Below are 15,584 nucleotides of genomic sequence, written 5' to 3'. Positions count from 1 at the left end.
CATTATGTGTCCTTCACATAATATGTAATGTTCTAAATTTCAGCCAAACTTTCCTATTTGTAATCCATAACATTCCACCTCCACCCTCCACATCTTTGTCCAGGCTTCCCCTCATGTCTGGAATCCTCTTCCCACCTCACCTCTGCCTCTTGAGATCCCCAGCACCTTTCAGAGCTCCCCTCAAGTTCCACCTTCTGTAAGGGCCCTTTCCTGACCCCTGGGCCCCAGTTCTATTTCCCACTCAACCCTCCCCCCACCAAAACAAAGTTACTTGGCATCTATTTTGTATTTACTTCTCTGCATCATGTTTCCCCCAGAAGATTGTAAGTTTCTAGAAGGCAGAGGCTGGTTTCTTTTGTCTTTGTATGCACAGTGCCTGACGGCTCATTTTAAAACACAAATAAATGCTTGTTGGCTTGAATTATAATTGGAAATGCCTGCCTAGCTAGTGTAGAAGCTTGCATATTTCATTTATGTAATGTGAGATATGATATTACAAACTGCTGTATTGTAAAATAATGTCCTTATTTTATTTGTTATATCTTTAAAATATTTAGTGCTGTAAGTTAGCCTTTTATTACAGTCTGTTGTCTCTGATTTTGCTTTTTCATGAATGTTTTAGGAAAGTGATCTGATTCATTTCTCTAACAGTAATTCTTAGCATCACTGCCTTTCTGTTTCTTTAGCCTCTAACAGTCATCACAATTAGAAGTTATTGATTAGGCTTAGAAATAATGTGAGATATAATCTAGTGGCAGTTGTAGTACTGTAAATGGAATGCCAGACCGAGAGTCAAGAGACCCAGGTTCAGATTTCACCACTGATCCATGGGCTTGACTCCTCAGCGTTAGTTTCTTATTGGTAAAATATTAATAAAACTGCTGTTACCTACCTCAATGGGTTGTTTTGAAGAAAGGGCTTTGTAGACTCTAAAGTGTTTCTTAAACTCTGTAAGTTGTTATCAAAAGTTTATCTTTTCTGGAGATCTGGGTTCTAGCAAGTATTATAAGCTTGAGTAATTAGGTTGGATTTAGATGATTCCTAGGGTCCTTTCTAGTGCTAAAATTCCATACTTCTTTAACAGCAATTTTCCTTCATTTTGGTCTTCAGACCAAATTTCCTTTAGAAAACTAAATGCTTTTTAAAAATGTTCAACTTGATAAAAACAGAGACTAGCCAGATAATTTTCATTGATTCAGAGGCTTAGTTCTTAATTACTTCCTGTACTCAGCCTTGGCCATTAGGGGAATAGCCTCAAAGAATGGTGCAATTTAGATGCACCTAGTCTTTGGTCATCCAAGTCTTACCTTTTTAAGTTGACAGAAGTAGAAACCATTTATAGTTTCAAATCAACCAGGGATATGATAGCATTCCTCTTCTGCACCACCTTCCTGCCTAGAAGTAAGCAGCATTACTAGATTAATATATTGAGATGTCTACATAAACTATTAAAATCAAAACTATATCCCCCCAGCTCTGGCTTATGCACATCTATTTCATATTAAAAGTTGTGTGAAATAATTATTAGTGAAAGGTTGGAATCTGGAGGGTTAGGAATAATGGAACAATCATTGTGGACTGAATAGGTAGTAGCAAAAGATTTTCTGATTAATCCTCTTTCCTACCCTACTAACAGATAGGACTATAATGATGGAATATAAACTTATGAACATCATACTTTCAGTGTCATAAAATTTAGAAGTTGGAAGGGTTCCTTAAAGACCATCAAATTCAACTTCCCATCCATCTGGAAAGTACTTCTGTCATGTCCCTTACAGGTTTTCTCATTTAGCCTCTGATTGAATACTTTTTTTTAAACAAGAAATTTAATATATTAAGACACAGCCCATTTCAATGTAGGACAGTTACTTGTTAAGACATTATTCCTTACACTGAGCAAAAATCTGCCTCCTTGTAATTCCTACCTATTTGACCTAATTCCGCCCTTTGCATAACACATGACAAGTTTTGCTCCCTCTTCATATGATATGCCTTCAAATATTTAAACACAGAGAGCTATCATGTCTCATCTAAAATGTATCTTCACTTGACTATCTTCCATTTTTTGAAACGTTGCTCAAATGACATGGGTTCTAGGCCCTTCCACTCCAAGTCACCTTCCCTTAACTGCTCTGCAGTTTGTCAGGTTGTGCTTTATACCTTTTGCAAAGTGAGATGGAGTCTCTGCTTTCTGTTTGTTCCTATCTTATGTTGCCCTCAGGAGTTGCTTTTCAGCTGCTGTTGCCTCCCCTTCTTGTCTTTGCTTATTTTCAGTCTCTTCGCCTCAGTGTGAAAAGAAACTTAAAAGTATTTTTAATGGCAAAAAAAAAAAAGAAAAGCAAAATAATCCTTTCCATGCAGCATCGCCCAGCCTGCCATGCAGTTATACAACACTGAAACAAAAACATGCATTCTTATACAAGTCAAAAAAGAACAGTCACAATCTTGCCATTTTAAACATTATTCGCTTGCTAGAACAAAAGCCTGAAACCTTACAATCTCACAAAGTATTATTGGTGGGCTGGCAGTAATGTTATAAATATATAATTAGTATTGATTCCTTTCAGTCAAGGTTTCTTCAGTGCTCAGCCCCTTTCTAACCTTCATTGACTGAAACAAAATGCTTATATTAGTGTTCCCTGATTGTACAAAATTGATCTTATACAACATTCAGCATTGATTCTATACAGAACATAAATTGTTTTTCTGATATATATGCATTCTATAGCATTTTTAGATCTATGACTGCAATATAGCTTTGAATTGGCCTGTTAATTGTAATGTTTGGGTAGTTTCATGAATGTACAGTCTGTTAATATTAAAATTGCTTAAATATGAGAATTCTAATAGTTTGCAAAGATGGAAGCTGATGTTGAATTTTATTTAGACTTAGAAAATTTCATATGGCAGAAATTTAAACAGTGAGATAAATAGAGCTTCTGATGATATATGAAAGACAAGTATGACTTCTTTGCAAAGTTTATTTTGGAAAGCAAAACTATTTCAGTTATTTGGATCTCATTTAAATAGTGAAAATAGAAATAACCATGTGATTTGATTAATTTTATCTCCCAAAATTAATGAGTGATGTTGATAAACAGTAAGTGTGCCTTAAGAGTTTATACTGTTGCTATTAAAACATTAAATTTGACTAAAGGAATTTAGCATATTAACCATAATTCAGATTAAAAGTCAGTGAAATATAAATCATAGAGTAAAAATAGTTTCATCACTATTTTTGATTAAACATTGAGGATTCAGAAGAGAAATGGGTATGAGAAATGAAAAGTTGGCTCAAAAGGTGTTGTCTGAGGACCATGGTGTCAAATATAGGCTCTTCACAAGAGATAGCGTATACCGAACAGAGATTACTATTAAGCAATCATAACATAGATTAAGTTTAAAACATAATTGCCTGGAGTCTTGCAAATCTAATCAAGAGGACTTTAAACTAAAAGAGTAAGGAGAAAGTAAATTTCCCTCAAATCTGAAGATGTGGTACCACATAGAGAAGCAAGTATAGAAAACATAGGAGAAAGACTAGCAAAAGAGAGAGTAATAAACAGAATGAACTAAAGATTCTAATGCCAGGAGTTAAATTTTACTTCATCGAGTGTCCCTGAGATTTGGTGAAATGGAACACGCACCAGTAATTTGACTTTGACCCCACGGAACAGTACTAGAAGAAGTTGGTCAGAATTGGAGAGACAACTTTCAGTTTGGTGTAAGGAAAAAAATCTTCCCACCAATTAAAACTTTTCAAAAGTAAAATAAGCCTCGTTAATGATGCCCACTCACTGGAGGTCTTCAGATAGAGAAGGCAGCTGATGGCACAGTGGATAGAGTACTGAACCTGGAAGCAGGAGGACCTGACTTCAGATTCCACCTCAGACACTTCCTTAGCTGTATGACCCTGGGCAAGACACTTAACCTCTCAGCCTCAGTTTCCTTATCTGTAAAATGGAGATAATAATTACATCTTCTCACAAGTTTGTTGTGAGGATTAAATGAGATAATATACTTAAAGATCTATATAAATGCTAACTATTATTTTTAGACAGCCTACATTTGGGGGTGTTAATAGGAGATTCTTGGTCAGATGTTGGTTGGACTGGCCTATAAAGTCTTTCTCCTAGATTCTTTGAAGTAACTGGAGAATAGGAAGACTGTTGGTCACTTTGAATTTTTATGGAGCCTGTCAAAGCCTTTAGAAGTAAGACTAACTGTGGTTTATCCTCCCAAGGTTCCACCTAGGCCTGTCCCTCTCTCTCTCTTTAGAGCTCCAATCCTGCATCACTAGTTTCATGTTTTGAACTGGACACACCATGGGCATCTCAAATTCAATATGTCCAAAACAGAAACCAAACCTACCCCTATTCTCAACTTCCTTATTACTTTCAAGGGCACCATTAGTATTCCAGTCTCCCAGGACCACAATCTCAGTGTCATCCTCAGCTTCTCATTCATTTTTATTCCATTCTTTCTTCACATCTCTCACTGCAGCTACCTTATCTCATTTTAATTTCAAGTCCACCACACCACTTCCCAGCAATCTACATATTCTCTCTGCCCCTTCAAGCCATCTTAAATACTACTGACTAATCTTTCTCGTGCATATAGATCCTAATCCTGTCACTGCTCAGATTAGAAATCTTCATTGGATTCCTCTTGCCTCCTTAGGCAGCTAGATGATGCAGTGGATAGATCATTGGGCCTGGAGTCAGGAAGACCTGAGTTTGAATCCAGCCTCAGACACTAACTAGCTCTGTGACCCTAGGCAAGTCAGTTAACTTCTGTTTGCCTCAGTTTCCTCAATTTAAAATGGGGATAATAATAACACCTACCTCACTAGGTTGATATGAGGATTAAATAATTGGTTGGGTTTTTTTTAAGCACTTAGCACAGTGCATGGCACATAGTACGGACTATTATAAAGCTTATTTTCTTCCTCTTCTCTTTCCCCTTTCCACCATACTTTTCCAGCCTCGTCTCATACTTCCCTTTGCATTTGAGCCAAATTGGACTATCTCCTAAATAGAGCTATACTTTCCTGTCTCCATGAAGTCCAACTCTGATGAAACCTTTTCCTTGAAGCCTATCCTGTACTCCAGTTGGTAACCTTCTTGCCCTTTGCCCTCATAAAACCATTTTGTTCTGTACTTCTCTAGTACATCTGTGATGTATTATAGCTTCCCATGGTATGTGCCATTTTTGTCTTAAACTTTATCACACCAAAACAGTATTCTATAATCAGACAGTGAGTATTAAGCACCTGCAGTGTTCAGGCATGTGCTGTAAGATAGATTAAAAAGTCCTTCTCTGAAATCACAAAATCTTGTCAGTTTTACCTTCCAACCTCATATCCATCCCCTTCTCTCTATTCACTTGGTCACCACCCCACCACCTAGTCTGTTGTAAAAGCATCCTAATTGGCCTCCCTGCCTCAGATCTCTCCTTTTTAAATCCATCTACCATATAGCAACCAAAAGGGATCTTCCTGAAGTACCCATGACATTCCCCAGCTCCAGTGGCTTCCTATTACCTCTAAAATCAAGTACAAACTCCTGATATTGAAAACCCTCACAACCTGGCTCTGACCTAATTTTCCAGCCTTATTCTACATTATTCCCCTTCATACACGCTACAGTTCAGCCAGACTGACCTTTTTACTTTTTTCCATGCACTCCATCTCCCATCTCCATGCCTTTGCCCAGGCTATCCTTCACACCTAGAATACATTCCCTCCTCACTTGTACCTCTTAATATCTCTAATTTCCTTCAGAGCTCAAATGTTGGACTTCTGGGTAACGTGGAGCAACAAGACGGTAGACCAGGCATTTTCTCCAATTCAGTCCTTTCCAAAACAGAAATTATTTACCTAAGATAAGCAATTTTAACTGTTTCCATGGTCTAGGACACCCAGAATCCAAAAGAAGGTTAAGAAAAAAATCCAAGAACTGACACTCACTGAGCTTGAGCTTACTCAGTACCCATCCCCCACCTCCCATGCTACTGAAGGTGAAGCTATACTAGCAGACCCAAGGACCCAACAAACTTACATGAGCGCTGCACTCCATTCCTGTGTCCTCTTTTCATTGTCTTAGAGACCCTAGATCCAGTCCATGGAAATATGTTTCAGGCCTTGATAACCAGCTTGGCCACAGCCCTTCAGGAGTAAGAGCCTGCCAGGGGCTACAGCCCACAAAGACCAGTGCTGCAAAGCCCTAAACTGCTGGAACTGGAGAAAGCAGGCTCTAAACTCTGGTGCTGCGCCAGAAAACCGAAGAACAAAGGTAGCGTGATAGGTTACCAGGACAGGACATTGTGTTTGCGGGAAGCTGTGCAGCACTCAACCAAGCTTGAAGGAAAGAACACAGTATCCAGCTGGAACTATTTCTGACCGCCCAAAAGTCATTTGGTACAGAGACATGGGATGGTGAACCATGAACTATCCAGTGTGGGAGGAGGCCGAGATGCTTTGAAATACCATCCCCAAGGAAATCACAGTCAGAGGGGAAAGACTTGAGACATGAGTGATAAGGAAGAGAGACAGAGACACTAAAAGTACCAAAGATTCCAGGAAGAAGAAATCTCCAAGACCTTGAACATCAACAGGAAAAAAAAATAGCCTCCAAATTTAATGAATTAGTTCAGGTATCTATGAATAAATACTATAAAATGAAGGGAAATGATCCAACAATTGAAGAGACAGAAGATCCTGTGGAATTTGAGGAGAACATGGAACCACAACACACTATTCTTCCGTGGTTTAATAGAAAAATAAGAATTACGAGAGCAGAATTTATATCTTGTACAGCACAAATAATGAGCAGAATAGAAAAACTTGAATCTGCAATGGTAGTCTCACCAAAGAAACAAAAGGGAGAACAATAGATTGGGAATGCAAATACACAGAAATGAATGACAGTCTAGAAGAAGAGAAGGGAAAAAAAACAGTAACATGAAAGTATGCTCACTATGCAATAAATATATCTGGCCTCCATTTTGTGACTAAACTCTTTGAAAAGGCCATCTACCATAGGCATCTCCATTTCCCTTTTCACTCTCTTCTTAACTCTGCAGTCTGATTTCTCACCTCATTATTCAACCAAAGCTGTTCTCTCCAAAGTCACCAATGAGTTTTGCCAAATCTGCCCATCCTTTTCTCAGTATTCGTCCTTCTTAAACATTCTGCAGCCTTTGACGTTGTCAATCACTCTCTTCTCTCTAGGTTTTCATGACATTATTCAAGGGGTGTTGTTGTGAGGTTCAAATTAGATAAAGCACAAATGCCAATTATTGTTGTTATTATTATTAGCCTACAGTCTTGGAATAACCTCATTCTCTAGAACCTTCTACGTTACTCCTGAGCTCAAGCAGTGTTTTTAGAGCATTACAGAAGTATGCTGATGAATGTTTAACAACCTTGGGTGGGGGCAAATAGGGGGAAAAGTATATGCACATATACTTTTCTGTTTACTTCACATTTTCAGTACTTTCTCATCAACAAAACAAGTCAAACCATGATTATAGCAATTGCTGATTTCTGAGGCATAAATGCTCACACTAAAAATTTAACTCTCTCTCCAAGCTGCTTAGAACTAGCTCCAGCATATCCTTGCATTGCTCCATCCTGCTTCTCTTCCCACCTATCTAGCCACTTTCTCATTCTCCTTTGCTAGATCTTCATCTAGGTCATACCCTATAATCCTGGGTGTCCGCTAGGGCTCTGTCCTGGGCTCTCTTCTCGTCTCCCACTATACTATTTCTCTGTGTTGATGATTCTCATATCTACTCATGGAGCCCTAATCTCTCTGTTGACCTTCATTCTTAGATCTCCAGCTACCTATTGGACATCTTATACTAGACATCTTAAACTCAACATGTTTGAAACTGAATTCGTTATCTTTTCCCTCAAACTCTTCCCTCTTCCTAACTTCCCTATTCTGTTGAGGGTACCAACATCCTCGCAGTCACCCAGGGTCCTATGTCAAGGCCACTCAATTTTACCTTTGGAACATCTCTAGTATACATCCCCCTTCTGCCATCGTCCTGGTACAGGCCAACATTACCTTACACATGGATAGCTACTGTAGCCTTCTGGTTGTTCTCTCTTCCCATTCCAGTCTACCTTATATTGCTGTGTCAAAGTAGTCTTCTTAAAGCATAGGTCTAACCACATCACCACCATCACAACCACTCAGTAAACTCCAGTGGTTTTCTCTATATAAAAAAATCCCCTGGTATTCAAAGCTCTTCATAACCTCTCCACCCACTATCCTCAGTATTCTCAAACTTTATAAACCCTCTCCCTGTACTTTTGTCATCTAATGACACTGCCCTATTGGCTGTTTCTCAAACAACACATTCTACCTCCCAACTCTAGGCATTTTCACTGGCTGGCCCCCATGTCTAGAATGTTTCTCTTTTCAGCCCTGCCTGTTGGTTTCCTTGGCTTCCTTCAAATCCCAGCTAAAATCCCACCCTCTAATGAAGATTTTTCCTACACACACTCCCTTATTCTGGTGCCTTCCGTCTTAATTATTTATCCTTATGTACCTTGTTTGTATGTAATTGTTGACATATCATCCTATTAGAAACTATAATCTACTTGAGAGCAAGAACTCTCTCTTGCCTTTTTTTGTATCCCCAGAACCTAGTACAGTGCCTGCAGTATAATAGTGTTTAATACATATTTATTGACTGACTGACTTAGTCTTTTGGCATAGTTTTAGAGAACCTAGGGTCACCTGCACAACATAGCCAGGGATTGGAATAGGATGTTTGTTTCATTTTACAGTAGCATCATTAATATATTTTAAGCAAACTATTGTAGCATCAAAAAATGCCTCTGTAACATTGTTCATTTGATCACCCAAAGCAAAAATCAGATGGCCTAAATATGGCTTTAGCTTACTCATATATAATATCATTTCACCTAATGCTTTGAATTGGAGGAACAGTTAACACTGTTAGGTGAAGTAAGCAGGTACCTTCCTTTTAAAATGTATTATAAAGAAAAACAGCTTTAAAGGACTTAAGAACTCAGTCCAGTGCAGTGGCCAACCTCAGTTCCACAGTCTTGTAATGAAGCATGCTGTCCATCTCCTCACAGAGTTGGTGCTGGATCATCACTAATATAGAATGAGACAGATGTTTTTGGACATAGCCAATGCAAGAATTTGCTTTGCCTGATTATGAATATTTGTTACAGGACTTTATTTTTTTTCCAGTTGGGGAGAAAGGGGCAGGAAAGGGAAGGGAGAAATAGGAATAGAGTAGCCAAAAAAACAAAAGGAAAAGAAAAGAGGATCATTGAAGCATTTTTTTAATGCACAGAAGGAAGGCCAGAAAGAATCACAGATAAAAGAATTTTAAAGGTTGCATGTTAAATTTATTATATATTTAAAAGGAAAGCAAGCTATATATAATAAGAGATTTGAAGTTTCATGAAATAGTGTGTATACACACCCTGCACCTTCATATATGTACATATAAAATGTTGTACTTAGAATTAAGAATCCTGCCTCAGACACTTACCATCTTTGTAACCTTGCATAAGTTGCTTAACCTTTATCAGCTACAGTTTCCTTCTCTGTAAAATGGGGGAAATAATAGCACCTACCTCCCAGGGTTGTTGTGAAGATCAAATGAGATCACATAGAAAACACATTCAGGCATCATGTACACACCTACATTTCTGTTACTCTACGGAAATGTCCTTTTTTATTTGGTGGTGTTGAATTCAGAATTTTTTTAAAAAACCAAAACTAAAATGTTGTAATATATTTCCTTAAAATGAACATCTTTATTTAGAATCGAAGGCACCAGTATCATTTTGTATATAATGCCTTATTAATTTTTGTGGTATTACTATGAGGTAAATGCTGTATATTATCTGCATTTTAAAAACAAAAACAAGATGATTTGCCCAAGACTCAAAAAGGAGTAATAACAGATAACGGGTGGGAAATGCAAAGAAAAGAGAGACAAGAGGAAGATGACTTTTTTCTTCCCTTTCAAAATATTGTATAGGTAGTCTTCTACTTAAAGCAGAGGTTCTTAACCTTTTTTGTAGTACACCTTTGGCATTCTGATGATATCTGTAGACCCTTTATCAGAATAATGTTTTTAAATACATAGGAATACAAAGAAAACCAATTGTACTAAGATATAGTTGTCAAAAAAAAAATTTTTTTTCCATCAAATTCATGGAGTCTCTGAAATACTAACTTAGAGATAGCAAGGCATAGTGGATAAAAAGCCAGCCTCAAAACCCAGGAAGACTTGGGTTTAAGTCCTGGCCTTATCTGTGTGACTCTGGGCAAGTTACTTAAACCCTCGGGCTCGTAAGACTGTTAAATTGCAGAGAAGATGCTGACTTGTATTAGTAGAAATTTTTTCACCTGGGAGTTCCCTGTACTGATGAAATCACAGGTCCAGTCCCCTTTCCTTATCCCTTTTGCTTAGAGAGTCAGAGCCCTAGAATGCTGGAACTGGAAGGGACACACCATAGAGAACACCTAGTCCAAATCCCTCATTTTACAGAAGAGGAAACTGTGGTCCAGAGAGGTGAGTTACAACTTCATTTCATATTGTATATTTAATATTTTAGATGAGAAAGTGAGCTGGTTTTAAGGTTATAATACAGTTTTCAGACCATTGAATAAAACTCAAAGAAACAAATTTTTCTTATCAAAATAAAGAAAATTTTTAAAATATTTCTCCTTCAAACTTTCAGCTTTCAGTGTTTTTTCTCTTTCAGTCTGTTGTATTATCTATTCATATGGGCACTAGACATGGATTTTTTGAAGAACAGCTTCATGATATCTAACAAACTTGAAGGTTTTAGTAGCACACTTTTATGGACCATATCAATCTAAAACCATGTGCCTGAAACTAATGCAGTGACCGTGAATATGATGCCGAGGTGGGGGCTGGTCCACAATCACCCAGGGAGCAGATGGCACAGCTGGGGCTCAAACACAGGTCTTCTCACTCCATAGCAAGACCCTTCTCACCACACCACGATGCTTCAGTGGAGCCATGATTTTATCCACTTCAGCAGTCACTTTACTGGTGCACATTACAGCTTCTCTTATCCCCTGCAATTCTTGTGCGCCTCTTTATCTAAATTCTTCACAGAAAGGGGATCTGCTGAAAATAGTAAAAGTCCTCCTACAGTTCTCTTAATATTTCCTGGATCTCCGTGCAATACCTGGATATGTTGTGACCCTACTCTTGCTACACATTGACCCACATCATGTAGTCAGACATAAATGATGTATCTTTCATTGCACTTCTCACATGCAGATCATTGTTGGTAATATGCCACGGTGGCATGACACCCAGCCTGTCTGAAGCGGCAAGGCAGCCTGAGGGAGAGATGGAGCAAACCACTGCTTACCATCTCTCCTCAGAACTCAATGGAGATAAGCCCACAAGCAGCAGGAACAGCAGTGCCCCACGCCCCCCTCCAGACCACTGGTCCTGCCTCCAGCCTCTCCCAGTAAGCCATCATTAAAAGGAGCAATTCTTGTGGATAAGTACCTCTTCCCCAGCCTTGCCACCACTAACACCAACAATCACCAAGGGGTAGGGAAGCCCACGAGCCCTAGTTGGTCAGTAAACATTTTTAAGAACCTGTTTTGTGTCAGGCACTGTGCTGAGCGCTAGAGTTACCAAAAAAAAAAAAAAAAGGCAAAAAAACAGCCTGGAGCAATTCATCCTCTAATGGGGAGGAGGGGGCAGGATGACAGCCAAACAACTGAATGCAAACAAGATCAAGTCAGACTAAATTGGCGCTAAGTCAACCGAGGGAAAGGAGGGCATTAGCATTTAGGGGGTATTCCTCTAGAAGGGGGGATTTTGAAGGAAGCCAGGGAAGACAAGGTAGGTAGAGGTGAAGAGGAAGAAAGTTCCAGGATTGGGGGCCAGCCAGTGAGATGAACAGAGTCCAGGCAGTGGATTGTCCTGTGGAAGGAACAGCAAGAAGACCAGGGTTACTTAGCTTGAAATCATGCTGAAAGCCTGGTGTGATTTCTCAAATGACGAGCCTGTTGACATATTACAAAATACTGAATTGCAGTGTCACACTTATTAGTGTCATATCATGCTAGGAGATGCTTGCTGTCTAACCTATTCTGTCTAATGCATTTAACTAGCCTTCTTCTATCTTCATCTGCGACATTCTGGGATTTAAGGAAGAAGGAGAGCATCTCCTTTTACAGATGAGGAGAGTGAGTCCCAGTGACCTCAAATGCCTCCCTGAGCTCATATTCAACATGTAGCAAAGTCTTATTAAGTTCCCAGACTCCAAAGTCAGGGCTCTTTCCATGGCATCACTCTGTTTCATAAGGATATGTCATGATTTGAAGATGGAGAGAATGGGGTAGAAATGTAAGGAACAGTCACTCAGCTGGGAAGTAGGCCTGAGTTCTCAACCCATTTCTGCTACCAAGAGCTGTTACCTCTATGGGCCCAGCTTCCTGAATCTGTTTCTGTCAATCTGAATCTATCAATTAAATATCTGTTAAGTGCTTACTTTCTAAAAGAGACTGTGTAGACACTAGAAACAAAAATGAAACATTCCCAGTTCCTCAGGAAGTTTATACTCAACTAGGCAGTAGCTAGTGCAGTGGATAGTGTTGGGCCTAAGTTAAGATCTGAGTTCTCATCTTCCCTCTGATAGTCATTAGCTGTGTAACTTTCGGCAAGTCACTTAACTTCTCTGTGCCTCCTTTTCCTCATCTGTAAAATGGGGATGGTAATAATAGCATCTTCCTCCCAATGTTGTTGTGAGGATAAAATGAAATATTTGTAAAATACTACCCAAATGCTAGCTATTTTTTTATACTGGCAAAATGGATAGCTATACAAATATGCATAGGACAAGGAAAATTGAAGAGAGAGAGTGCATTGCATTTGGAGAGGGGTAGCAAGGTCAGAGGAGATTTAGTGGAAAAGGTAGCCCCTAAGTTGAACTTTGAAGGAAGTTAAGGATTCAGAGAGGCAGAAAGGAGGAGGTAACACATGCCAGGCATGAGGAATAGCTTGTAATATACTAGGCAATAAATATACTAGGTAGGTAGAGTTAGTAATGATTAACTTGCAGGTATTTGTTTTTATTATTAATAAGCTCATTTACATTTTAAGAACTTAAGATTTACAAAATACTTTCTTTACAACACCTCTATGTGTAGATAGCATAAGGACTAGTAACCTATTTTACAGATGAGAAACAAACTAAGGTTAAATGAGCTGCCCATCCATGGACATAGAGCTGGTGAGTGTCAGAGCCAGGCTACCACACTCCAAATCTTTCACTGGTTCCTGTTGAGCCACAGTTGCTACTGCTTTCTATATTATGTTGTCCTCAAGTTACGTCTAGTTAAAACCAAGATCTTACTTCAAAGAGATAGAATTCTGTAAGCCCTTTTTTAGTAGACATAAGGTGCCTCATTTCTTAACCATATAACTATTTATTAAACCATCTCATAAACTAAATTTATTTGATCCTGTGCTCATGGTACATTTTTATGTTAATTGGATTTTGTAAATAAAGTAATTTATTTTCTCTTGTATTTTGGTGGTGACATAGTCCACAAGTAATAGTCTATTGAAAGTCAAAAATCATAAATATAATAAATATTTTGCCTAAGGTTTACTTTCATATCTGAATCTTTTATATATTGAAAGGTTTATTCATGTTTTTTAGCTATGAACTTTATTTCTAGTGTTGTGCTTCATTGTTTAAGTATACAGAGTTCTGATTTTCAAATTACTTTTTTTTTTTTTTTTTTGACCCAAATTCTTATTTTCTCATTGCAGGCAAGAAGACAACAAGACCCTAGCCCTGGTTCCAATTTAGGTAGTGGTGATGATCTCAAACTACGTTAATTAGCAGCAACAGCAGATGTCACCATCAATCTTGACATATATATTGCTTCAACTTAGCAGAGATAATTGAATAAAAGACCAGAAACTGTGATAACTGGATATACTATGGTCTGTTTCCTGACCTTAAGCAGTCACAGGCATCATGAACTGCCATGGTTTGCACTATGTTCATGTTATAATACCTGCATTTCTCCTTTTAGGCATGTAGCTAGTGATAGTTTGAAATTTTGTTTTACTATGCAAGCTTACTTTTTTGTTATTACTTTAGTAAAATTAAAATTTGTCCAGTTGTAAAACTATTTTCTCCTCAATTCTAATTAAGGAGTTAATGTCATAAAAATAGGTCAAGAAATTACAGAAGTTTTTTCTACACATTTTTAATTTTTTATGGACTTTTAGAAATTTTGTTATATTGCTTCATTTTAGATGTGCATTCTTAAGTTTTTTGCCACTTTTTTCTTTTCCAAGTGTAAAATATCAGTAAGACGATATTTTTCACATTATTTTTACAATATTTACAAGCTAAACCTAGTAGCACAGAGCTGTCTACCACAGCTTTCTAACATGTTTCCAGTTGTTAAAGTTACAGTATCCTTTTTAATGCTAACAAATTGGTTTCCCTTCCTCCTTTCCTAAATGTTTTTAAAATTTGATATTACTCTACATTCTGTCCAGATCTGTTTTTAGATTTTTTTTTCTGTATTGAATGAGTTTAAGTTGTGGTTTATTTCTTTAAAATATTCTACTAAAGCTCATAAGAAGTCACAGGTTGGCTTCTGTTTTATTCAGGGATTTTTAAAAGTTATTCCAAAAAAGGGGATACTGTAGTGTCTTCACAGACTTAGCAGCCTGTCAGACTGGAGACGGTGAGGAAGCAGCTACAAAGGTGATCATTGTATGAAAAAAGCATGTTTCACATATCTACTTTATCTGTATTTTCTATTATGTGCCTTTTTTGTTGTTTCTGAAAAAAAAATCCAGATGGTGAAAGGACAGGCTTGTGCAGGAAATGTTAATCCCGTGTAGACGAGTGGTCTGTTGTCTTCTAGAAACTATTCTAAGGGAGAAAAAAGAATGGTTAATCTTGATGGCATTTCCCAACAAGATTCATAGTAGAAATTGTTCAAGATGAATTCGTGTAAGAATATTTTTTTACAATAGGCTTCTTACCAAAATGATATCATCCTTTGTTTGAAACAAAACTGGAAAAAGTGGTGTCACTTGGCACCAATTTCCTAATATTTTTCACAGCCATATTAATTGTCATCACATTTATGAACTTAAAAAATGTATTTAGTTATAATAAAGTAACTATGTTATGGGTTTAAAGGGGAAAAACCCAATAGTTTCCTGTCCAGTTCAGTAAATGAACTAAAGTCTCACTGAGGTAATTGTGTATAATGTACTTGTTTGTGAAGAAGGAAGTAATGTTCAGTATGGCTATAGATAGAACAGATAATATCCTGTATCTCAAAATAAAAGTGTTTGATATATATTTGAAGTCATGCATGATAAGCAGTGTGTTCAAAGGATCTTAAATATTAATACATGAACAAAGATCATGTTGATCTTTCCTATAATTAAGTATTTGGAATGCATTATTCTCACTTTCGTTAGTATTTGGCATTGTCTGGCTCCCATGTTTACACACACACACACACACACACACACACACACACACACAC

General features: G+C 37.7%; 1 protein-coding gene across 7 annotated transcripts in view; it reads left to right on the top strand.

The window, feature by feature from the left end:
• The window catches only part of CBFB (core-binding factor subunit beta), a 99,367-nt gene extending 83,953 nt beyond the window's left edge, over window positions 1-15,414 (top strand). For 4 of the 7 annotated variants that reach the window (XM_027847003.1, XM_027846977.1, XM_027846967.1 and 1 more), the window contains one exon: window positions 13,831-15,414. Coding sequence is in view for 5 of the 7 variants with exons in the window: in XM_027846967.1 (XP_027702768.1) it covers window positions 13,831-13,899 (69 nt within the window). In the remaining 2 variants the exon portion in view is untranslated. Of the gene's footprint in view, window positions 1-10,470; window positions 10,573-13,830 lie in introns of those variants that run through there. The other 3 variants (XM_027846959.1, XM_027846953.1, XM_027846984.1) reach the window with 2 other exon arrangements.
• The last annotated feature ends 170 nt before the right edge of the window (window positions 15,415-15,584 follow it).

The sequence above is a fragment of the Vombatus ursinus genome, unplaced genomic scaffold, assembly GCF_900497805.2.
Source record: "Vombatus ursinus unplaced genomic scaffold, bare-nosed wombat genome assembly UNPS02005286.1, whole genome shotgun sequence".
Lineage (NCBI taxonomy): Eukaryota > Metazoa > Chordata > Mammalia > Diprotodontia > Vombatidae > Vombatus > Vombatus ursinus.
Note: the sequence above shows the minus strand (reverse complement) of the source record. Positions and strands in the feature narration are given on the sequence as shown.